Source organism: Melanaphis sacchari, unplaced genomic scaffold, assembly GCF_002803265.2.
Source record: "Melanaphis sacchari strain LSU unplaced genomic scaffold, SCAv2.0 Contig24_pilon_pilon, whole genome shotgun sequence".
Taxonomy (NCBI): domain Eukaryota; kingdom Metazoa; phylum Arthropoda; class Insecta; order Hemiptera; family Aphididae; genus Melanaphis; species Melanaphis sacchari.
Genome location: NW_020271125.1, coordinates 4,046 through 28,375, shown reverse-complemented (window position 1 = coordinate 28,375; position 24,330 = coordinate 4,046). Strand labels below are relative to the sequence as shown.

At 29.6% G+C, this 24,330-nt stretch overlaps 4 protein-coding genes and 1 long non-coding RNA gene across 9 annotated transcripts in view; 2 read left to right on the top strand and 3 right to left on the bottom strand.

Annotated features, from left to right (window-relative positions):
• Window positions 1-12,007, top strand: part of LOC112595000 (kinesin-like protein KIF19) — a 37,682-nt gene extending 25,675 nt beyond the window's left edge. Inside the window, exons 3-13 of the mRNA XM_025340062.1 lie at window positions 2,288-2,398; window positions 2,746-2,943; window positions 4,903-5,247; window positions 5,478-5,719; window positions 6,590-6,814; window positions 7,122-7,285; window positions 7,785-7,939; window positions 8,022-8,235; window positions 8,977-9,109; window positions 10,247-10,354; window positions 11,526-12,007. Of these exons, the coding sequence (XP_025195847.1) occupies window positions 2,288-2,398; window positions 2,746-2,943; window positions 4,903-5,247; window positions 5,478-5,719; window positions 6,590-6,814; window positions 7,122-7,285; window positions 7,785-7,939; window positions 8,022-8,235; window positions 8,977-9,109; window positions 10,247-10,354; window positions 11,526-11,682 (2,052 nt within the window). The 3' untranslated portion in view covers window positions 11,683-12,007. The remainder of the gene's footprint in view (window positions 1-2,287; window positions 2,399-2,745; window positions 2,944-4,902; window positions 5,248-5,477; window positions 5,720-6,589; window positions 6,815-7,121; window positions 7,286-7,784; window positions 7,940-8,021; window positions 8,236-8,976; window positions 9,110-10,246; window positions 10,355-11,525) is intronic.
• LOC112595003 lies at window positions 11,630-13,972 on the bottom strand. Its single transcript, XR_003114682.1, has 3 exons — window positions 13,362-13,972; window positions 12,949-13,107; window positions 11,630-11,716 (listed from the first exon to the last, which is right to left on the bottom strand). It is a non-coding gene; the product is annotated as an uncharacterized LOC112595003 (long non-coding RNA).
• Window positions 13,973-15,859: 1,887 nt separating this feature from the next.
• Window positions 15,860-18,035, bottom strand: LOC112594947 (mitochondrial dicarboxylate carrier). The gene is made up of 8 exons (XM_025339976.1): window positions 17,771-18,035; window positions 17,385-17,510; window positions 17,173-17,328; window positions 16,946-17,112; window positions 16,393-16,600; window positions 16,249-16,329; window positions 16,119-16,175; window positions 15,860-16,062 (listed from the first exon to the last, which is right to left on the bottom strand). Exons 2-8 carry the CDS (start codon window positions 17,484-17,486, stop codon window positions 15,964-15,966), a joined length of 870 nt encoding a protein of 289 aa, XP_025195761.1. The 5' UTR covers window positions 17,487-17,510; window positions 17,771-18,035; the 3' UTR covers window positions 15,860-15,963.
• Window positions 18,036-18,864: 829 nt separating this feature from the next.
• On the top strand, window positions 18,865-20,024 carry LOC112594948. Its single transcript, XM_025339977.1, has 2 exons — window positions 18,865-18,952; window positions 19,015-20,024. The coding sequence occupies exon 2, from the start codon at window positions 19,225-19,227 to the stop codon at window positions 19,909-19,911; it is 687 nt and encodes a 228-aa protein (XP_025195762.1). The 5' UTR covers window positions 18,865-18,952; window positions 19,015-19,224; the 3' UTR covers window positions 19,912-20,024.
• A 915-nt stretch (window positions 20,025-20,939) lies between these two features.
• LOC112594946 (diacylglycerol kinase epsilon-like) lies at window positions 20,940-23,961 on the bottom strand. 5 transcript variants are annotated; one of them, XM_025339970.1, is made up of 9 exons: window positions 23,581-23,961; window positions 23,268-23,448; window positions 22,998-23,175; window positions 22,787-22,917; window positions 22,345-22,489; window positions 22,066-22,283; window positions 21,859-22,001; window positions 21,302-21,785; window positions 20,940-21,216 (listed from the first exon to the last, which is right to left on the bottom strand). In XM_025339970.1, the coding sequence occupies exons 2-9, from the start codon at window positions 23,439-23,441 to the stop codon at window positions 21,091-21,093; spliced, it is 1,599 nt and encodes a 532-aa protein (XP_025195755.1). In that variant the 5' UTR covers window positions 23,442-23,448; window positions 23,581-23,961; the 3' UTR covers window positions 20,940-21,090. The 5 variants fall into 5 exon arrangements, with proteins under 5 accessions (XP_025195755.1, XP_025195757.1, XP_025195756.1 ...); XM_025339972.1 differs by having other exon boundaries at window positions 23,595-23,961; XM_025339971.1 differs by having other exon boundaries at window positions 23,600-23,961.
• Window positions 23,962-24,330: the final 369 nt, after the last annotated feature.

The window sequence follows — 24,330 nt, the reverse complement described above, 5'->3', positions numbered from 1 at the left end:
ACGTAAGGTGCGGCGGCGTAAGGTGTGGCGGCTACGACTGGTGCAGCGACGGCTACGAACCGTTTGTCACGATCGGTGCCCGAAGCGGCAGATTGGGCCGCGGACGGCGAAGGCGACGATTTGACTTCTTCGGTTGCGGGGGCGGCAGCGGCGAAGCACATGAACGCGGCGAGTACTGCGAAAGTCACCTGAAACACGAATAAATGGAAATTAATATTGACCATCGTTTGTCATCGCTACGCCTTCAATCATATACTAACCTACTGAATACTTATTAAATTTATAATCCTGCTATGACAGTAGAATAATATATATATATAATGTAATATAATATAATAATAATAATAATAATAATAATAATAATAATAATAATATATAATAATTGATTGCCTTAAGTGTAACGCCAAAAAATAATTAATTCTTATAAGGGTGTTTTGTGTATTAGGTGTGATTTTTTGGAATTTATAGCTCGTCTTGATGTAGCAATATATTCGTCCGAGCATTGGACACTAACTGATTATTATTATTATTATTTACAACTCGATTTTTATCAGAACTACTATACAAATTAAGTTATATACGATATATAACATATAGCTTTGTGTTGTGTTTCCAGACACACACGAATGAAAAATATTAAATGTATGATCGCGAAATGTTCCGACAATCGAACGTTTTAACGGAGAACTTATATGATTCGACTTACTTGGAATTGCATGGTGATTTTGTTCGTGAGTTACTCGATTTTCTGCGTTGAACGAATGCGACTGAAGACAGACGAATGACTGATACTCACCACTGGCCGGATGATCCGTTTTATACCCATCCGCATTTGTACCGCTCAGTGACAGTGACGCCCACGAATTACCATTCTATACACAATATTCATATCCAATTAAGAAACGGGCACCTGTGCCAAATATTTTATTTACGTGAACAAACGAAACGGGTAGTCCGATGTCGATATGACCTTTACACCGCGTGTTGTACAGAGCAGCGATATTGACAGATATATTATTGCATTTTATACGGTTGCCACCGTCACATTATGCAGTGTGTGTGGCTTTTGCTCGCGGGACCCACTTATTGTTGCACGTCTGTTATACCGTTTCGTAAAGATACTTGTATACAAAATATAGAGTTAGCTGGTAAATAAATACTTGTCCTTCCTAAATCGTAATGAAAAAATAAAATATTACTCCTATGTCATATCAGTATGCCCTGATCTGAACATAAATGCCTTCGGACAATATTTGATTGCTATTATACATATATACGTATATAGGTGCAATATAAACTGATTGTAGCCAAACAAAATATGCACTTGGAGTAAAGGTGTTCGCTCAATCCAATACGTTGAAAGTCCTCGCTACAGATATTCCAGTAAATAAGCCAAAAAAAAATATTTATGATGTATACTAACTAATTGGAAATGTATACATCATATATGTTGCAATTTATTGATTCACCACCCTCGATAAAATATTAAAAATAGATACATAACAATTAATAATTTTATTATTCGATAGCTATTGTGTAATGATTTCACTATTTCAGGTTTTTACATTGTACCTATCTACCTATAGCTTTACTTTTCATTAAATTATCAGTATACAACCTATACTCAAGCTTATTATACACAAACAATAATTTTTTTAGTTGTCAAATAAAACTATTGATCTTTTATTTTATTTATTTAAAAATACAAGTCAATCATTTATTGTACCTGATATCTCCATTTAAACATTTTTTATTTTGTTACTAAGTATTATGCTTTTTTACTATATTTTAAATTTTTATGAACTAAAGAAGATGACAGTTGCAATGTTTGAAATTTAAGTATCTAACGAATAGAATAAACACATTAAATACGTGTACAACTGAAATATGTATACACATCATTGTACAATATCAATAATATGATATACGACAAATGTTTTACTAGATGTTAAAGACTTAATATATACCTATCTATAATCTATAAATATATATACATATATTTACATAGTTAAACTAATTTGAACGTATTATAACCGTGTCAATGTGGGCTATGAAAATTATATACTTGAATAAAACAATTAACAAGAATAGCTCCTCAATCAAAATTTCATCTCAGTGTATATACTTATAGTATTTATTAATATAGCGACGATATAGATAGTATTAGTATCTATATTATAAGTTATAACATATGCATATTAATACAGTAACATAAAAAAACATAATAGATATAATTTCTCGTGTAATCAAGATACTTGTGAAAACTTTAATTGTATTGTTTAATTAGACTATCGTTGTCGAAGAAACCGATAAAGAAAGAGATGACGTACTTCGACAAAAAAGGACCGGACAAAAACGTTACGCGTTCGATGTAGTTTTTGACGAAGATTCAACTCAGGTAAAAAACACGATGAAACCTTCAATATCTTAACGCCTTAACGGATTTCAATAGATTATTTAAATTTTAAGCCGTACTCTTGCATGATATAGATATACGCGTCATGATTATGATTATGAATCATGATAAAGCCGATAATTTATTGTTGTTCGTCTATGATCATTTATTACGTTTTTACCGATCATACCACGCCACTTGTACATGCTCGAAACCTCGAAACCATTTTTTTTCATATACATAGTAAATAACGCGTATATAATAATATAAAAGATCATATTATATAGTAGAGATCGGATGTTATTCCGCTAAAACAACGATGAATGTATATATTTTTTTAATTTGATTAGGATGAAGTATACGAAAAGACGACGAAAAGCTTGGTGAAAGACATACTCGTCGGTTTTAACGCCACAGTGTTCGCGTACGGGGCGACGGGCAGCGGAAAAACACACACGATGGTTGGACACGGCGGAGAGACGGGCATTATGGTCCGAGCAATAAGCGATTTGTTCGACATAGTGAGCAAAAACGCTTACCGGTACACGGTGAGTGCGAACAAAACGATTAATAATATCACCTCGCGCGTCGTTTTTCGAGTACGTCTTTTAAACTAATTCAAAATTCGTATTACGAATAGTATTAGGTACTCGGTTATTAAAGTGCTTTTACAAAAGATAATATTTGCCCTTAAAAATATTATAGTTTTACAAAAATATGAATTAGATGCAACATTGTATATTATATTTATTATATTAAGGCCATTTTTACAAATTATAAATTACATTAATATAAGTTACTAATTTTTTTTAAACCACTGTATAAAGCCCCCGTATCTTACAAACCTATTATGAACCTGATATCTTTATTACACAAAGTTAAATAACTCAAAAAATTCTTCTTGAGAAGTACAAAAAAATAAAAAATAAAAAAAAATATGAAAAAATTGTTTTTTTGATATAATATCTTGAAAATTAAGAGAAACAGATTTCCATTAGTTTCTATTAGACACATACCTTATTATAATATTATGTATATATTTTTTTAATGTATAATTAATTTTACTACTATGTATTGCATTTAATATAACGTAAGTATATACTATAAAATACGTTATGAATGTTATACGTTGCGATATTATTTGCTAAAATATACAATCGACTATCGGTAACTCAAAGCTGAAGGTGAAAATTTTCAAGTTAATAGAAACTTCGAGACATTTAAAATCAATAATGTTTGAAGGAAAAATGTTTTATTTGAAATATCAAATATTTTGAGCAATTGCGATTTAAGTTACCGAGAGTCGACTACATACTAAAGTTTGTTGTTGAACAAAACATGACACATTGATACGTTGAGCTTTCTAAATCTGGTTTAAGCTTTAAGCTACATATATATATATACGATATTAACAAATACTTGAAAATCTGACCTCTGAACATTTCATAACATAATTTATAGTCTTAGAAAATATTCCTGTTTATGTATTCTTAACGTGTATTGTATTCCATGCGCAAAACGTTTTTGAAATATTTTAGCCTTCAAATAAAATATTAAACTCGATATTTTATGTCATAATCATTAAATTCAAACCCTAAGCACATATTGTTTATATTATTTGACCCACTGAAAAATCACATCAAGAGTATCTATGCAAATTTAATGAACATAAAATGGATTTCAGTTTTCTGAAACTTCTAATAAATTAATTTATTATAAGCGTATATTTATTAATTAATTTGCCAAATAATGTTATGATACACTATAGCTACCTATAACGTTTATAATTATTAATTTTTAACTATTCCCTAATTAAAACTATATTTACCCACAGTCTAATTGATTTAATGTAGGTATTTTAACGATGGAATATTGTAAATATTATTCGCTGTCCGTTCTATAATAACCAACGGATATGTATTAGAATATACTTAAGTTAATTATTTATTAATTATAATCAAAACAATTTGTTTATGATATCTGAATAATACTTATTGATAATACTAATTAATAAAATGTTTATATAAATCTTTAAATCCATAAAATATAATAAACACATTAACAATCGTATACTCTTTAATATTATTATTATAAATAACGTTTTAATCAGGTGAAGACGGATTAGTCACACGTTCACATTATAATAATATTATTAAGACATACGTTCCAAATTCCAAGTTTTTTTAGTCACCGATGAGTGCATAGATGCTCCAAGGCTCGAGTAGTAGACACCTATTTGAAATTGTTTTTTTTTCATTTTTAAAGTAACACGTGTACAATGCACATCATTAACTTTTATTTTCATAGGCACCTGTTGATTTATTTTCAAATATATGCAGGCATAACGATGAGTTTTATACGTTTTTCAAAAACTTTTGATTCGATTTGGATGCGTGTCGTTTGAAAAATCTCACTCGTCACATCGACAGGATTTCCACACTTGTTATTAATGATTTTAATAATTTGATTATATGTTATTTACTAATATTAGAACTTTGGGTGCACAGGTAAAAATGTCGTATTTAGAAATATACAACGAGAATATCCGGGACCTCTTAAACCCGGCGTCGGGTTTTCTAGAGCTTCGCGAAGACACGTCCAGAAATCGTAACATACAAGTGACCGGACTGTCGGAAGTTGTAGTAGTATCTATTGACGAGGTGATGGGGCTGCTGCACCAAGGCAACCGGCAGAGGACGGTGGAGCCGACGGGTGTGAACAAAACGTCTTCCAGGAGTCACGCGCTGCTCAGCGTGACGGTGTGCAAGGCATCCAGGACAGCAACGGCCGTGCGGCAAGGCAGGTTGTTCATGATCGACCTGGCGGGCTCGGAGAGAGCTAGCTTCACTAAGGTACGTGGACGTAATGATGAGTTGCGATACGACCAGGCAATATTCACCGAATTTAATACGACGTACACTTCGTAAATTCCCTACCGGCTACCACTCCAAAATGTCAAGAACTTTTTTTTATATGTAACGACATATCAATTTATCACACTTCTTCAATTATAGTTTTCAGTATCAGTGTAAAGATAATATATATAAATGTACAATAATATAAATGATTTGACGGATTTCAGAATCGAGGAAAACGACTAAAAGAAGGGGCGCACATCAACAGGTCTCTGCTGGCCTTGGGAAACTGCATAAACGCCCTGAGTGGAGGCACGAACCCGCGATTCGTCAACTACCGGGACAGCAAACTCACCCGGTTGCTTCGTGAGTCCTTAAGCGGAAATTGTCGGACTGTCATGATCGCACACGTTAGCTCAGCAACGTCGCACAAGGATGAGACCAGAAACACCTTGATCTACGCCGCTAGGTGATTAATATAATAATACGTATTTTACTATTTGTATTATTGTTTCAGTTCTATATATGATATTATATAAACATTATTTTGCAATAATTAATTAAAAATATTTAACGTTGTAAAGCTTACTTTTATAAGTCCCTCGAAAACATGCGTAGACTAACAGTTAATCTCAATACCATATCATTATCGTTGTATGAAGCAGAGAGGAAAATTTAATTAAAAACAATAGTTTTTACTTTTCACTGACTATTATGAGCTGTAAGTTTATAACAAACATTCCTTAGGTATACACTATTCTATACAATGTTTAGTGTCGTATCTTTTGTGTATCGACTCTAGAATTCAAGACACCAAATACCCTTGTTAGTTTTTATAATCTTGTATGAACCATAATATTAAATTAAAATAATATATGAATCCACGATATTGATGCGCATCGCATCTTCTTTCTGCAGATGTTATGAAACGTAAACTCTTAGTAAGTGGAAAATATATTTTAAGTGATACTGATTATTTTAATAATATTTTTATTTCATATTTCATTGCATATTCGATTTTTAAAGAGATTTTTCTATGTTTTTAGAACATCTTTCTCCTTTTATTTTTATAGTAAACGTGAATACTATTGTAATAAAACTCATTTACTTGCCATATTGGTAGTGGTAATATAGCCAATATACATAGTACATACTGACCACCGTGTTCATATTTACAAATAATCAAATATAGGCATTAACAATACTTAAAACATTTATATATTTTTAAGATTTACTATAGCTATACTTTTAAATGTTTATGTCATTATTATTTGAATCTCTGAAATTCAGCGATACGGCTGTACATGTGTTAATAAAGCTCACTTGTAATTTTTCGCAGAGCCAGTGGAATCTCGCACAAAGTCGAGCGAAACGTTTTAAACGTGTCGTTTCAGGTGAATCAGTACAGATCGGTTATATCAGACCTGCGCAACGAAATCTCTCGGCTGAGGACAAAACTGGATGAGGGCCGGGCAAAATCTTCGAGTGGCCAGCACAGTGACACGCCTGTAAACCAGATAAGGGACCAGATTGTGGGCACGTTCCGCGAACAAATGAAGCTCAGGTAGAGTACCTATATGTACACCAGTTAGGTAAACACATAGCTGATTTTAGAGTTAGAAAATTCATCCCTAAGCACAATATTTTCTTAAATTTTTTATATGTAATTTTTTTTAATATTAAATCAAGTCCCATGTGTACAGCAATAAAAAATTAACTCACAGTAAAGTTGTAAAGACAAACACTTCACAGCAACGTCTTCTCGTGCAAAAATCTCCACTTAAAGTCCTTTGCGATTGTACTAAACTTTAAGTCGCTCCAGATAACTCCACAACCAATTTTCGTTAATAACAACTACGCAAATATTACAGGCGAAAGTTGATGGATATCGATGGACACCTGTTGTCGCTGGGCGTAGAAGCCGAACGGCAACACCAAATAATCAGCCAATGGGAGTCGAGAAACAATAAACTTTACTGCCGGCGAACCAGCAGCCAGCGAAGGCCGAACACCAAGAGTTCTAATAATACGTCAAGTGAGCTAGCAGGATACGAGTACATTACATATTTGAAAAGCATACAACAATTGATTTAAAAAAATTTGATATGGCATTTTGGCCCACTTTATTCTTAAAATTAACTGTTTATTTTAAAATAAGTCATGTTTCATAATTTATCAGAATTTTTTTTTTTTGTTAGTTAAACTACTCTAACACTCAATGATCAACTATAAATTAATTATCAGTAACTTATCTGAATAAAACTAATAGTTACTGCATCATTCAATTAAACTAATTTAATTGTTAAGTTAATAAGATTTTTTAACTTAATAGTTAATCCCCAATCTTTGCTGCTTTCTATATATAATATATATATAGCATATACATATGGATATGGGGATACGGTATATGTGTAATATACCTATCTAGTATAGCCGTATATGTGGCTATACTGTATGTCTGTATCGTAAAACATATTTAAATATAATTATTGGAACAGCAATATAATATAATACATTATGTATACATTATACAGACACCGATTCTTTCGACAACGACCAGCTAAACATGCACCAAGCGTGGTCAGATCTAAGTTACATTGAACACGAACAGGAAAGGTACGTGGCACTCAGGTCTAAGACCGTTAGCGAACTGGACACCGTTAGACAACAAGCAGTGGCCCTAGAAAATGTAATATACGAGCGATAAACTCTCATTGGTGTTCGAAGAAAATCGAAAATATAATTTGAAAAAACTTATTTTTTGTCCCTAGAATCTTCCTAAACGTTTGGATTCTGAGACAGAACGCGAGCTGCTCTCGTTAATATGTCGCGTGCACGAATTGGAAGCCGACAAAATGGCGTTACAGGGTGAACGGCTAGTCGAATCGTACGAGCTGCGCCGCAGAGGAGATCTGTTACACAAGATGCACCGTCAACAACGCATTACCGATGACATCATCACGAAACAGCGGCAGATTATCGAAGGTATATGGTATTTTAATAATATACAATGTGTTCGGGGTCGAGGTGTACTTTTGGTTGGACCTGCTGAAAGGTTGAAGACGCGAAAGTGAATTAAAATAATTACCTTTAAGTATTTTATATAAATACTTACTATTTTGAAAATAAATACAAAAAAAAAAGTTATAAGATTAAAATTGAAATTTTTTTTGATATTACATATATTCGTGTTAAATGATTTTTATAAAGAGAACACTAGAACTGTGATGTTTAATTATACCTTAACTATTTTCATGTTCATCCACTAAGAGTTATTTTAGTTATTTATCATCGATCATCGTCCTATGTAAATCTTATAACACCTGGCCCAAAAATAATTTCACCATAATATTAATTACTTGTTCAAAAGGAGAACACTCAGTTAAAAAGTTTAAGAATTACCATAATACGTCAATACCTGTATAATTGGATAAAATTATTAAACGCTAAATATATCTAAAAATTATGATGAATTAAAAATTGTAAAATTGGAAGTTAGAAATACCTTTTGTTATACATACCAATAATATACATTTATAATTACATTAATAAATAATAAATACTATATAAATTACCTCTGTTAATACGTGCAATATGCATTTCAAAATATGTTTTAACTTGTATATGTAATAGCCATTATAGCGCATCTTAATTGTACGGTACGTCAATAAGACGTAGAAAATGGTTTGGTGCAACTGAAGATTTCAAAATTTCTGATTTTTTTAGGTCAAAACGTGCCGTTGCCGACCGACTTGAAAGAGCTGTATCGATCGTATCAGCAAGAAATACACGCCAACTCTTACAATACGGATGTAAACACCATACCATTAACGCCTACCATACAGTCAATTGACAAGAGGTAGATACACTGTTGTTAAGCATGTGCGCAAAAAAAATTTAGGGAGACTCCCTATAGGGACGTCTAAACCCCCTGTATACGTGCCTGACTGTTATCATCGTTAGATTCAAACAGAAACAACTATTTAAAATAATTTTAAACAGTATTTAAAATCAATGTTAGAGCCTATAGCCGTAGCGCACGTTGACTGCGTTTCACCAAACTCATTTGAATTGTCTCACGCTAATCTTTTTTCTTAACGGTTACTTAAATTGCTTCCTGTTTTAACTTTATAGATAGTGAACGCCTCTTGTATTGGAATCACCGTAGATAATTACAGTTATGAGCTACCTAATCGGTTTTTTGTTTGAATCTCAAACATTGATATATTTTTTTAATTAAAAATAATTATGAACACAAATACACATCAAGTTCATTCTTATACTATAGAAAAAATTAATGCAATTGATAATCAGCCAATAAATATAAAACATGAAACAGTGTAATGAATAATCATTAAATAAATAAAATGATTTGTCTAAAATTTAAATTAATAAATAGTTAGGTATCAATGTTTTAATAAATGCCTATACAAATACAGCAATAATTGAAATAATATAATTTTTAAATTTAAATATTTATTTATTCACTGTAATTAAATCGTAAAAACTTATAATTTATTTAAAATGAGTAGTAATAGAAAGTTAATATTTTAATGTAAAAAAAGTATAGGAGCTTAAAATTATAACGATTTAGAATTATAAAAATATCATAGATAATATTTCAAAAATTATGTTTTACAAAGACATGAATAAGTTATGTAAAAATAATATTTTCAATAAAGTTAAACATTTTTGAAAAAAATTGATGTAGACGCTGAATATATCTCCTTAAATAGAGACCCTGATTATAATATAGTTATTCGCGGTCATCTTAAGTTATATACTATTTGTCTTATGAAGTGTAAAATGTCTTGTCCTATAGTTAGCATTTTACTCGCTAATGCTAGTTATACTAAATTACTCATCTTGAATAGTTGTCATAACTTAGTGTAAGATTGTGTAAAATTGTATTATAAACAGCAATATTACAGAAATACTAATACATACATGTTTTGAGTATGTACTACTAGTGTACTACGTGTTACTTAAATTGCAGTTTCGAAAAAGCAACCATTGACGACCAGCCAGACAAAAATGGGACGTATACCGAAAATGGAACTGGTCAACCGATTACGCCGGAATCGAGACTATGCACAACTTCGAGGTATCTATAGTGTACACGAGATTATTCACTAAATAATAAATTCACTCTTTTTTTTCCTTTATTAATGATTTGATTTAAATTTTGATTTTTTAAATTGTTGAATATATTATCTAATAGGTAGGTACTTGGATTTTTTTATACTATTAAAGAAGTGCGCTGTGGCGATCCCAACTTCTTTTTCACAAATCATAATCCCCTTTTTCCTTTAAATTGTAAGCAGCTAAGTCTTTTGAAACTGTCATCATATCGAAATTCAAGCAAGTAGTTTTTGTGATACTTAACTTCGTACATACTATCTAAGAATTATAAGAAAATGAATTAATATTAATCTATATTAACATTAAAATATATTTTGTAAACATTTTCTAAGAATAATAAACAAACAAAATAAATGATAAATTTTTGTTAACCCGCTATGTAGATAGGTAAGTAGTATTACACTACTACCTACCGACAATCAGATTATTATTTTTAGTATATTTATGTTAATAACTTAAAAACTATTTATTCAAATTATTTTGATTTAAATGTATCTACATCTTAAATTTTCACTTCTTTAGAAATTTACAATCAAAATGGTTAATTCTTCATTAAAAAAAAAGTTTATATAACACCAAGACATTTTTCAAATAGCAAAAAAAATTTAAGCGTATCTATAACAAATTTAAACAAATGATCCTTAAATATATCTACTTAAAATTTCAATAAACGGAATTTCTTAACTAAGGAAAAAAGGGAGTAATCATTTTAGATGAATCGTTTTGTGTACACATATTATATTTTACATATACCACTATAAGGTCATCTTATATAAACACATAAATTAGCATGATATGAAGTCGTATTTTTATTATTTTCGAACTCTATGTGACAAAACCGTTTTCCTAACAATACTGTTTGTTCAATAGCGTCGAAATCAATTTATTTTAATATTTTCATGAATTGTCAATTGGACAATTATGAGATCGTATCTGGATTATGACTTATAATTGGCTGAGTGGGTGGTTGTCGTGGGTGAATGTTCTGAATGTTGTGATGAAATTTCAAACCTACAAAACATAATCTAACATGTCATGACATAAATCTGCATATTATATAGGGTACTTCTGCGCCTCTGAATCAATGTATAATATCATGTTAATACGCATTCGCCATTATTTATTTGTTACAGCAACGAGAGCTTGGCGGCTGGCTTCGACTGGGAAAAGGACCTAGGAAGTTTGCCGCCCATCAATCAATCGGTTGTCGTTCCACACTCCAGAGACGAAATTCCATCGCCCGTTCCGGCTTCTGTGCTGTTTCCGCCGATTTCCAATCGCTTTAAATGAGGTTTATCGATTCTTCCCGTCCACTCGTTCACGTCTAAAACATAAACAAAAATAACATGGTTATAGGTTATACCGTACAGATGTCGCGTATCGTGTAATATAGGTAGGTACCTACTACCTACTGACATTTTTTTTTCAATACATCGATGTAATACATAAATATTTATATATCCATACGGATGACAATTCTAGACCATGTTCAATGTTCATACTATGAAAATTGTATACATAGTTTGCAATGCAATAGCTTGCTTTCAAAATTAGCACCTTGCAAAAAATGTCGATAAAAAAATCAAAACATAATTTAGTAAACTTTTTAATATTTCAAGACCTATTGTTAAATATTTTTGAAATTATGGTAGGTATATTCTTTTATAAATTAATCATTGAATACGCTAATAATAAATACGTGTATATTTAAATTTTTGATTATATATAAGTTCGCAAATTCGTCTACGAAAATATAGATAATTGCCTTTATTCATATCACGATCGATCGATATTGAACCTATCAATTGGCCATAGCCCATAGTAAGTACTAATTTATAAACCCATAGGTAAAATCTTTTATATATATATATATTTATTTATTTATTTTATCATATTATTGTTAGTTATGATTATATAAGCTTGTAACGTATACGTAAAAAAACAAATTTTGTTTTTGTTTTTGTATGGTTAGCAAAATACCACTAGGATTAAATTGAATTTACTTAATATTTTTTAAATATACGATCAACAAAATATATAGGTATTTAATGTTTTTAAATCGATTTGTGTACAATATTATTATGTTAAATAGGTATTATAAATACCTGGCACAGGTGGAAATAGTCCAAAACTTTTGTAAGGATTTCAACCCTTCCCATCGATAAATTATTTTCTAAAAACGATATAAGTTTAGTAGATACTACCAAGTGCTCTAAGTAGTAGTTTTTAAATGGGGCACCCAAGCCCCCTGCCTATTTGCACCAAAACTACCCGACTACCTATAACATTACATCAATCTATAAATAGTTCCTACTTGTCTCCTTAAATTGTATCCAATCATTTCTCATACCATTTTAATAATATCTCTAAACTTATTATACCTACACATTTTATTATCTGAATCTATATATCGATATCTATATCTATATTACATGTTTTGGACAATAAATAATACAATATTCGAATTTGAATAATAGTCGTCCTGGGAATTGCAGTGATATAATCGGAGTCTATAATATACTGCAGGTACGAAGTACCGATCTATATAATACCTACATCATTATTTCGAACGTGAAACTTGTGAGTTGCAATATTCATAAAACGTTCTTGCTACTGTTCAGCGGATTCGCCGCAGGTAAACAATAATTTTGCTTTCACTAGTGGTGTATGGAAAGCTCTTCATAGGTGTTACACGAAGAAAATTTCCCTAATCCTCTATAAAAAAAAAAAAAAAAAAATTGAGTAGGTCATTTATTCACATTAAATATTATTGGTTAATTTTATATTAGCTGGTTATATATATATAACGACTGCGCGGAAATCTAAACACTAAACAAATTTTGGGTAAACAACGAATTCAGTCAAATCCAATTATAAATACAGACATTTTGGAATATCTACAATCGCTAAAATCCAACATTTCCCATTATTTTTCTAAGGGTAACTTAAGAATGAAATGGATTATAAACCTTTTTGAAGAAGATTATGTACATAGAACATTCCAGATGACATTTTGGCAAAAGAAACATGTGTTAACCGAAACAGTGACTCTGTTCCAAAAACAACTCTGAAACCAAAAATATCACAAATTTTTAGACTGGACGTGAAACAATAAAACGTTTTTTGATCAACGTTGCCCATACAAGCTTTAAAATTTTTAATCCATTTTGTGTCACATTTGTATTTTCCCACAAATTGTACACAAATAATAAATATAAAATAAGTTAAACGCTGAAAATCAAATTAAGACTTAAAACTACACACATGGAGACCGATATTGATGTCAGTGACGTAGTCGTTCGTTGAGAATAACACCAATTGTCCCGTTGAAGTAAACCATAATCATTACAATAACAATCATATGGATATATTTTATTTTATTTTTGTGCATTAAACAAGCTTATAACATCACAGTTGCGTAGTTCCTGATAAAGTAAAATTCCATACATGTAAAATAAACGTATATATTTTTGATAAATAAAAATAAAGGTCATTTAATCAAGTGGTAGATGAAAATTTTCAAACCGTGTAGGATGTAGGTAGTACGCGTGGATGTAACAAGGCTGAGAACCGCTGTATAACATTGTTAAGCGCAATTTTTAAATTATAATATTATTTACCTACGTGAATAAAATAAGATTATTACACATAAATGCATAATACACTATAGCACTTTGAAACCGCTAAAAAATAAAATAGGTACCGTAATTAGTATAAATAAGTAGGTATGATGAATTAGCAACTATTATGTTTATGGTGAATTAGACAATGTAGCCCCAAAATTACTCAAGGCCTAGCGTTCATGAATAATGATATAAATCTGGCCACACATATCTTACAAATAGGACATTTAATAATATAGGTAATATATCAATTTAACAGGTAAGTACCCAGCTAACATGTCACAGGATTTTAAGGAGTTTAAGTAGGTAATTTAAATGAAAATTTATATTTCATAAAAATTAAAAACCATTTTGGCCATGTTGTGCTATGTTCAAAAAATATAAACTTATGTCTTAATATTTATAATAACAATAATAATAAAATTATATGATTATTTTTTAGGTATTATAATTATAGACAGAAGTAAACATATTTTTCTTGACACAGCATTTTTTTTTTGATACACATAGCTAATTCTTAGTTTTTTTTTAAACAAATTCAATAAAAATAATTCATAAATATATACTAATTATTTGAAATTTAATTAAATAACATTAGTAAACACAAAATTTTTTTTAGCATAACTAAAAATTGAAAGAGGCAACAGAAATAAATATATGATCAATATTTGTTAGTAAAACACATTGAATAAACTTGAATTTTTACTTTTAATGAAATTACTGTAATAAGTATTTTAATTCAAACGTATAACAATAAAAGTAAGTTTAATGAATCACATTCCAAAATAATAAAATTACAATATTTCACATCAGAAAAATAAAAACTATAATCATTCACATAAATTATAGCACTATATAAATCTAAAACAATGATTAACAGTTCCTGAGAAATAAATAAAATACAATAGTTTTTCAATATTTTAAGGTTATTGTATTAAATTGTGTGAAATTGGTCTACTTGGTAATTAGTAAACTTGTCACTAAAAATAAATTTATAGTTTGACTAATATTTCACATAAAAATTTAAACATTTTATGGTTTAAAAAAAAAATCGTATACTTCTCAAAAAACATTTTTTTTTTTTTTTGAAGGAATGTTAATATTTCTTAACTTAGACATAATTAACAAAAAAAAAAATATATATATAATAATAATAATAATAATAACGACAAGAATAATAACTGTTAGTTTTAAAAAATACAAAATATTACAACTTCTAATAAAGGAAATTAAAGATATTTAGGGTCCATTATTAATGAATTTTTATAATTTTATTGTATACTTAAGTTGGACCCAAATTAAAAATTAATTATTCCTTTAACCTATATTATTATGTTATGGTAACAAAAAACTCTAATTATACTAAAAGACTTCAGGAATGTTAACATAAATTAACAAATAAAAATTTGGCATCTTATGGAAGTTCAGAAATTATTTAAAGTATACACCATTAATTTTAGAAACATATACCAGATAATCTTTAAATATACAATAAAAATGTGATACTAATTTATTTAATAAGTTATTAATTTTTAAGAAAATTAATACTAATCAATAAAATTAAAATATCACAATTTTACTATGTTTATATCGTAATAATATGTATCCATAAAAATTGTTCTTAATATTATAAGTTTAAAAAACAAACATTTTGATTTTGTGGCAAAACGTATTGCTTTAGTTACAAAGTCTATAAGTCATTTAAACATGTTAGTTATATGAGATATAAAAAATATAATAAATGAACACTGTTTACTGCTTAAATATAAATAATCATTCAGCCCCCTCCAAAATACTATTTAAGAATTCATAAAAATAATATTGGCTTCTAATATATATTGCATGTGAAGTATCTATGAAGAATATATTTTGTTTATGTATGAAAATTCAATGAAAATATAGCATGTAATATTGATTATATGGGCTAAGGTTTTGTTATCGTGATGAATTATGCTTTATAGTAACCAAAGTTTAATCGTAATTGTTCCAAGAAGACAAACGTAAGAATTGTTTGCGGAGCCAATCTTACAAATGCTGGAACATAACCCTGAACAAAAATAAAAATATATAATCAAAAACATTTTACAGGAGTAATAATTTTACCTTAAAAAAACCCATCGGTCCAAGCTTGGCAGTATATCTAACTAAATCGAGTGTACCCTAAAAAATGAATTCAGTTTAAATTAAAAACATATGTATCATTAGACATTTTTATTATTCAATTAAAACATACTGAAAATTCGCCTGGTTTAGCATTCATTGCTCGAGTTTTTAACACATCCAAAGGTTGAGTTAAGGTTGTTGCAACAGCACCCTAAAAATTTGGTAAATAATGAAAATTGCATCAAAAAAAAAATTTAAATTGTATTTCACTTACAGCAGTAAGACTAGATAAAAAGTGTGTAGTAGAGTTGTCGCCGAAGTATCCAGATGATAATAATAATTGTTTCACTTGATCATAGAATGATAACTGTCCAACAGTCATTAGAACAGCACGCATTGTAGCTGTTGATGCGCCCGAAAATAATCTGGTAAACCCTTCTTCTCGCCAAACACGTATAAAACCATCAAAAGCATGTTTGTAACTAAAACCATTAAACTGTATTAAAATTAATTTTTTACTTTATTAAAATAAAACATTAAGATGTGATGTTGATGAGGTTTAACTGAACTGTTCAAGCATATACTGTTTCACATATATTATATCTCATCTCAATAAATTATACTTTCTGTATTCAGAGTTTTTCATAAATATTCATGTATTGGATTGAATATTGACATCTAAACTTTGATTTTTTCAATGCATAAATCAAATGGATTCAAATTGTGAAGGTTTCATGTTAAACTAATAAATATACGCACACCAAAGCTCTGTTAATACAATGTGAATACTAAATAAATAAAATGTTAATATTTCGTGACATCCATACTTTCTGCGTTTTTCCAGTGGTAACTTTACATCATTCTGCATTCGTACATTAATCATATCAGCTGGGGTTCCAACAAACCCACCAGCCGCCCCAGCAGCAGAAGCCAACATCACTGTCTTATAGAATGGAATATTTTCACCAGGTTTGGTCATTCCTTGTTTTCCAACCTAAAATAAAATACAATTCATAACAAACTGTAGAGGTCAACAAGCACTTTAATGCAATACCTCATATATTCCAAATCGCACAGTTGAATATGACAGTTGTCGACACAATGATGCTGAAATACCCGTATATAGCGAGAATACACCTTGTTCTCTGATGATTTTCATTGCTAAACGGCTGACAGAAATTTTTCCTTCTTGTTGTGTTTGTAAATGTACCTGTGTATCAGTTTAAAAATAGTTAATCCAGTCATTAATACCCATTTAATATTTACCTTGAGCAAGTCCAATGGATGTGTACAACATGCAGCACCAGCCGAACCAAGACCACCAAAATACCATCGTGAAAGCTTTTTACTTTTATCGTTGGTTGCCATTTTAACTGTTTTGCAAAACACGACCTGATGAAAGTACAAAAATATTCACATATAGATAAAAAAAATGATCAAATTTAACAGTAAATATTACTGCAACTCGATTATAATAATTCTACATATTCTTAATGGACGTTAAACAAGTAATCATCAAAGTCGTTAGCCGACCTCTCTGTCGGTAATTTATTCAATGCTTAGTGTCAAGGTGACAACAAAATTCAAAAATATTAACTCGAATGAAAATCCTAAAAAATAATGTTCAGTTTACCAACAGTAGAAACCCTTACCGGGAAAAAACGAGACAGACGTAGTCGAAAACCAAAATTCTATGAATGACTTGTTGTTCCCAGTCGTCCTTACATGAACTAACTATCAACTTTCCTCTCGGGTTCCGGTCATGATTAACACATTAATATTCGTTTCGGCCGTGGGGGGACGTATACCTACTTCATCAGTGATTTGGTTTAAGCATTTGACATTAACACTTCAACAAAGTGTTGTCGATTGCTGGTGTATCGTTCAAAAAAGCGTAAAGGGGGGTGAAGGGCAAAATGTGATAATCCAAGGTCAAATAAGTCATACGATAAGCGAATTTAAAAATAAAAGTAAATTCAGCAAGCTCCACGGCTGGAAACGAGTTTGTTATCACAGAATAGATAAACATATTATTATTCTCACCGAATCCGAAATTTGAACTTCTAAAGTTCTAAGCAGTAAGCATAAATCCTACTGATTTTATTGCTATTGGTTTACAGGTGCATGTTCCGAACACTCCGACTCCGAAGTGCTTAATTTCAAGCTTCTCAACTTACAAGTAATCAAATCCAACATCTCTATACTCATATACCTATAATTATTATAAATTAATTAATAAATAATTATTGTATTATCCATATTTTATATTTTTATTTTTTTCTATAATGTGTTAGTATTTTGTAGCACAGAATTGATGAAGTATTTACAGATATCTACACTAGATAGATTGGCCATTGGTCCCTCGCGAGTACTCAATGTCTCAATAGTCGATACTAGATAGAATAATAATTAATTAATACTCTGTGACTTTGTGGCTTGTGGGCCTACAGCCTGTAAAATTTTCATAGAGTAATGTTGAGAGAGCATCTGATTAAATAATATAATGATAATTAGACCTAAAAAAACAATGGGTTCTGGAGATGCTTTTGCACCATCCTAGCTGCACCAATAGTGATAACTGATAAAGTATTACCTACAAAACAAAATATTAAAGTATGATCAATGAATTAAATTAAAATGATGAAAACCTAACTTCATCAATTAAAAACCAAATGAATAAGGTTTTATTTAATAAAAAACAAAATTCTCATTCACATTTTTACATTTTTCAAAAAATCACAAAACGACAAAACTGATTTTTATTTATTTGATGAAGATTAGGAGAAGGAGAACAAAGACCAAAGCAGGAATTGGGATTTTGGATTTTATCTAAGGTATTAAGCAAATAGGCATTAGATTTTTATATTTTATTCTTATAATAAAATAATCTTATCAGGTTCGCTGTTATCAGTTGTTATCGAAATCGGTGAATCTGTGCCCATGCCATCATAGTAAATAATAATAACAGTTGATTATCCACGCGTTCTAACTTCCCAATTGCGGGAAACTTAAACGAAAATTGCGAGTTAGTAGCTACTTAGTACTTACTAGGCTTAGGATACCGATTGGTGTCCGCTGTTCACTACGCCGTCTAATCGCCAACGCCATGTCCAACGTGGACGTATTAGAACAATTACAGTTGGTGCTCAGACCCGACATGTCGGACCGGCGGATCGTGTGCATCGAGGAGACAGACACTGCCAAGTCGGATGTGATCCTATCGTTTTACATGTGGTACGTGTTCACCAAGACCGACAGACCCGTGTGCATGGTTGGTGTCCGAGACACGTACGGTCATTACCAGAACATAGGCCTGAAGTTCCATTACAACCTGTTGTCGATGTACAATCAGAAGCGATTCACGTTCATCGAGTCCGCCGTGTCCGTCGAAAATTTGGTCAAATGCGCGCAAGACCTGTTGGAAAAGTACCCCACCGGTATTGTTTACATGGTGGTGGACGACATTAGTTCGCTGTTGCTGTTAGGTGAAAAGTTTGAGGACATTGTTGGATTCCTGGTGTTCGCCAAGCACCAACCCCGCCTTTGCCTTGTATTTGCCTGTTGGAAACACAAGACAGACGAATCAGCTAAAAGATTAGCATCTGCCGTGTCGCATCTAGCTGACACCAGGGTGGCACTGGCGCCATTGGTCACAGGGTTTTCAAACACAGCAACAGGCACTATGAGGATCACTACACATGAATCATTTTATCATATAGATGACGTGTCTTATTTGTACAAATTAGCCGACAATGGTCTCAAGTTAACATTGAATTCAAGCACTGTCAGATAAAATCATTAAGTATTTTAAATGTTTTATGAGCTACTGTGAAGTGATATGATTCAATGCCTACCATTTGTATAAAATTAATTTATATATTGTAAATAAAAATCAACTAACAATAACTTGTCTATTTATTTTATTAAAAAAATGTGTACAATCAAACAAAACATGCAATAATAACATAGTATTTAAAATTCAACAGCCATTAAAAATAATCATAAATCACAGGATATCTAAAGTAAACAATAAGTTCATAACAATCAGGTATTTTTTTTTTAATAAACAAATAATTAAATAATATTATTAAGCTTTGTATGAAGGTAAATTCATTATTTTACATGGATTTAAAACGCTAATTTACAAATAAACTATTTTTAATAGCAATAAATAAAAAATAAAAAATTCCTACTTCTGTACAAAATTGTTAACATAATAAATTACACTATATTTTTATACATTTAGTTATTTATAATATACATTATATATAATAAAAGTATACATATTTAGTCTTTGTGAGCATAAAATAGTTTATCGTATTATACTTTTGTAACATTTTTTTTATTCTTACATCATTTTAAAATGTAGGAAAGTAATAGTAGACAATAGTTAAGTATTTAAAAAAGTTTAGGTAATCAATATTCAATAAGTTCTTTTAAATATAGGAATGTGATAAGCACAATTTACAGTATTATATTGCTATAATTTATAATATGAGTAGTATAAGCAATAGCAGATATCATTAGTTATGAGTTTATTTATCTTAAATGGCATTAAAATTATATTTATGTTCATAATTTTAACCTTTTAACGATTTAATAAAAATAAAAAAATGCCTATAAATAAAAAAAATAAATATCTATTTGCACAGTGAAATAGTTGTGCGAGGTTGTATAACGTGATAATGTTCTAAGAACATATGTTTGCAAAATTAAAAATTATTTAGATAAATATTACCATAAATGATTTGAGTTTTTAGGTAAGTTCCAATCTTAAATATTTCAAAATCAGACAAGATGCCATCAACTTGAATTATTAAAAATAATTAAATAATAAATAGTTATACAACTGAAATGTGCAATATGTGAGATACTGTTATGAACGCTAGCTATTAATGTTCTTAAAAGCCTTCCTTAAGTCAATGGACAGTGAAATATAAATAATAATAATTTAAGCAATTATTTTACTTTGTTAAATTATCGTATTTGTTAACTTCAAAACTGTAGCTTGGTTACACCGCTTAAGAACAAATTCACATTTTGGTTGAAGCCAAGGTTCACCGTCAACCTGAACTGGTAACTTTTGTAATAATTTAACCTGTCAATCATAAAATGTTTATGATAATTGATAAGTAAACAATATAAATTTATCAATTGTATACAAATATTAACATTTAACTTACTCTGATCATAGATGCTTGACCAATTCTAATAGGTTCAGCAATTCCCATTTTTAACTGTGCAATATGTATGGAAGATCGTATGCCAAGTACTTCTAAACGTCCATCATCAATAAACTGTGCACCAAACTCATTATCATCATTAGCTCCCAATTTCCATAAATTTACACCAGCACCCCAAGATTCAATATTCACAATTACAATAGATTCAATATCTGGTAAATGTATTCTTTTCTCATCCATGTATAACTCAATCATATTATGCAGACCCTGACACTGATGTTCTAAAAATTGTTGTGTACCACACCCCACATATATCATTTTATTCAACAGTGTACTATTGAATAAATATAATGGTGACTTTCTAGTACGATGAAAATCCAATGTTATTTGAGCGTCTAAACCGATTCCCAAGTAGTTGTACATAGTGATAGTGTTTGTTAACCTTATCTTTTTCAACACATCTGACAAAATATTTACTTTCCATCTAGTAAAAAATAATCATCATTAGTCTTGGTTAATATCTCTTTCATGATAAAGTTTAAAAAAATAAAATTGACCTATCTAATTTAATAACTGAAATGTTATCAAGAGAATCCATTATTCCAGAGCAATCAGAATCTGAATAGGAAGTTCCCCATCCTAACACCCTAGACAAATCATTGCCTGTACCAAGTGGTATAATACCTACAGCGGGATCTACCTGAAAATATTCATTTGATTATTAAAATATGTATTTATCATTGATTTAATAATGCTGGATATACTTTTAGCTGTAAATTATGAATGCTGTTTAATACACCAGCTACTGTACCATCACCTCCAGCAACCAAAACGAAAACACATTCTAGCTGTGTGGTTTTTAACCAATCCAAAGCTTTTTCTGGAGGGCAATCAATAACATCATATACCTGTATAGGATTTAGTAGACGCCGGAAATGTGAAATAATTAAAGTTCCATCATTATTACCAGATTTCTTATTTGCTAAAATATTACATAAATATATTTTAAAAATAAATTAAATTTTTTTTATATAACTACTTACCGAATATAATTAATGGTGTCCAGTTTTCCCAACCAGGATGAATAACTTTTTCAATTGTTTGTTTGGATATGTTTTTAAATCGATTATTTGTTTTTATACAAAATGGTGGAATGATATATTTACGATATATTCCAAAATCACATTTCTAAAAACAAATTATAATTAAAAAAAAAAAAAAACATAACTATTATAACAAAAAAATTAACTATGATTTATTATTAATGTTTCAATGAGGAACTTTTTGATGCGATAATTTTATTTAAAAATCTACTTGAAATTTTGACTATAGTTATATTACTTGAATTAGGTATGATTAGCAGTATAAATGTAGCATAGGTACATCTCTCAATGATTAAATAAAAATATACATATTATTGAGCTTTTAATTTAATAATTGTAAACATTAAGAAGGGTGATTAAAAAAATAAAAAGTAACTGATACCTGAATAAATTTGGATATACAATTGTCATGTAAAAATCTCCTGCACCATAGACATTGAAAAAAATGTCCAAGAGTACTATCAGTGTCATCGTCCAAGGAACAAACACAGCATATAACATCAATTAACAGAGCTATAACAAAAAAAAAGTTAAATAATTAATAATATCTTAATAGTATTAAAATAACTATATTAAATTATTAAATTAATTACATTTGTTCCAGTGGTGCATAAATGTCTTAGGTGGTCTATTAGTACTTAATATCTTACAACATATTATTTTGTTAGCTTTTTTAACACAGCCTAAGTCAACGAAAATCTCACAATTATCACAATATCGAACTTTAGATCCATGCGTTAATGTTTCACATACAATACATGCATTTGGATCCTATAAATAAATAATTATCAGTAATTTGTTTTTAAACCTTAATTTAATACATTATGTTAGAAATAAACTCAAACTGATTGAATAATACTTACACTCAATATGTAGGATGGTTTTTCGACCCATACATGAGATGACAAACCTTTGTCAGCTACATCACTTTCAGGAAACAACCATCTGAACGCTTTAATACTAAAAACAAACACTACAATTGCAACTAGAAATGCAATTATACTGGACGTCACTAGATCATCTGTATCCAAATACATGGTAAATCTGAAATACGTTAAAATAAAAAAATTGAAAAAAGTTCACGATTGTATGCTATTATTATTTTGAAATATAAGTTCTCATGAATATGTAATATATAAAAACGGTTAATTAATTATTTAAGTAGGTAGATAGTACCATAATCGATTTACTTAACGAATTGTGCTAAGCTATCTATTACTGTGTTAAAAAATGAAAATACAACTGACAACGTTTCGACGTTGCGCAGTATTTAGCAGTCTCGCACATATTATCTGACCTTTTTGGCATAATTTAATGCTAAATGCGCAAAGTCTTTTATTTAAAAATGAGTATTGCATACTTTAAGTGATAGGTATAATCTATACTCTATATGATGGTACACACAACGTTTTGATTTGATTTTTACATTTGAAAATCGAAAGTAAACTGTGATGTAAATCGTATCATTCGTATCACTATTCACTATTTAATTTGTATAATCCAACACAGAATATAACTGTTTAAAAATGATAACAATTTCATATCAATCCGATTAGGAAGTAAACACACACGACACAGAATCACAGAATATTTATATATTAAATGGGTAAAACTGTCAATTGTTAATAATGTTAATATTAAACACACGTAAGTAGTTGAGTAATATTAGTCTTTCTAATTTTTAAGATTATACTAGAGAGGTGGAAACTGGAAATGGTAGAACTTAATACTTATTACATGACATAAATATATGATGTCAAAACTGAAAACCATTTTGAAATAAAAATTTTAATTAAAACCAATGAATTAGTTTTTTCAATATAAACCTTTAACTATCACAGAGACAATTTAATTATAACAACCCCAGCTAGCTATTTATTTAAAATGTTAATGTTTATTTTTTTTTACCTGTTAACATTTATTATC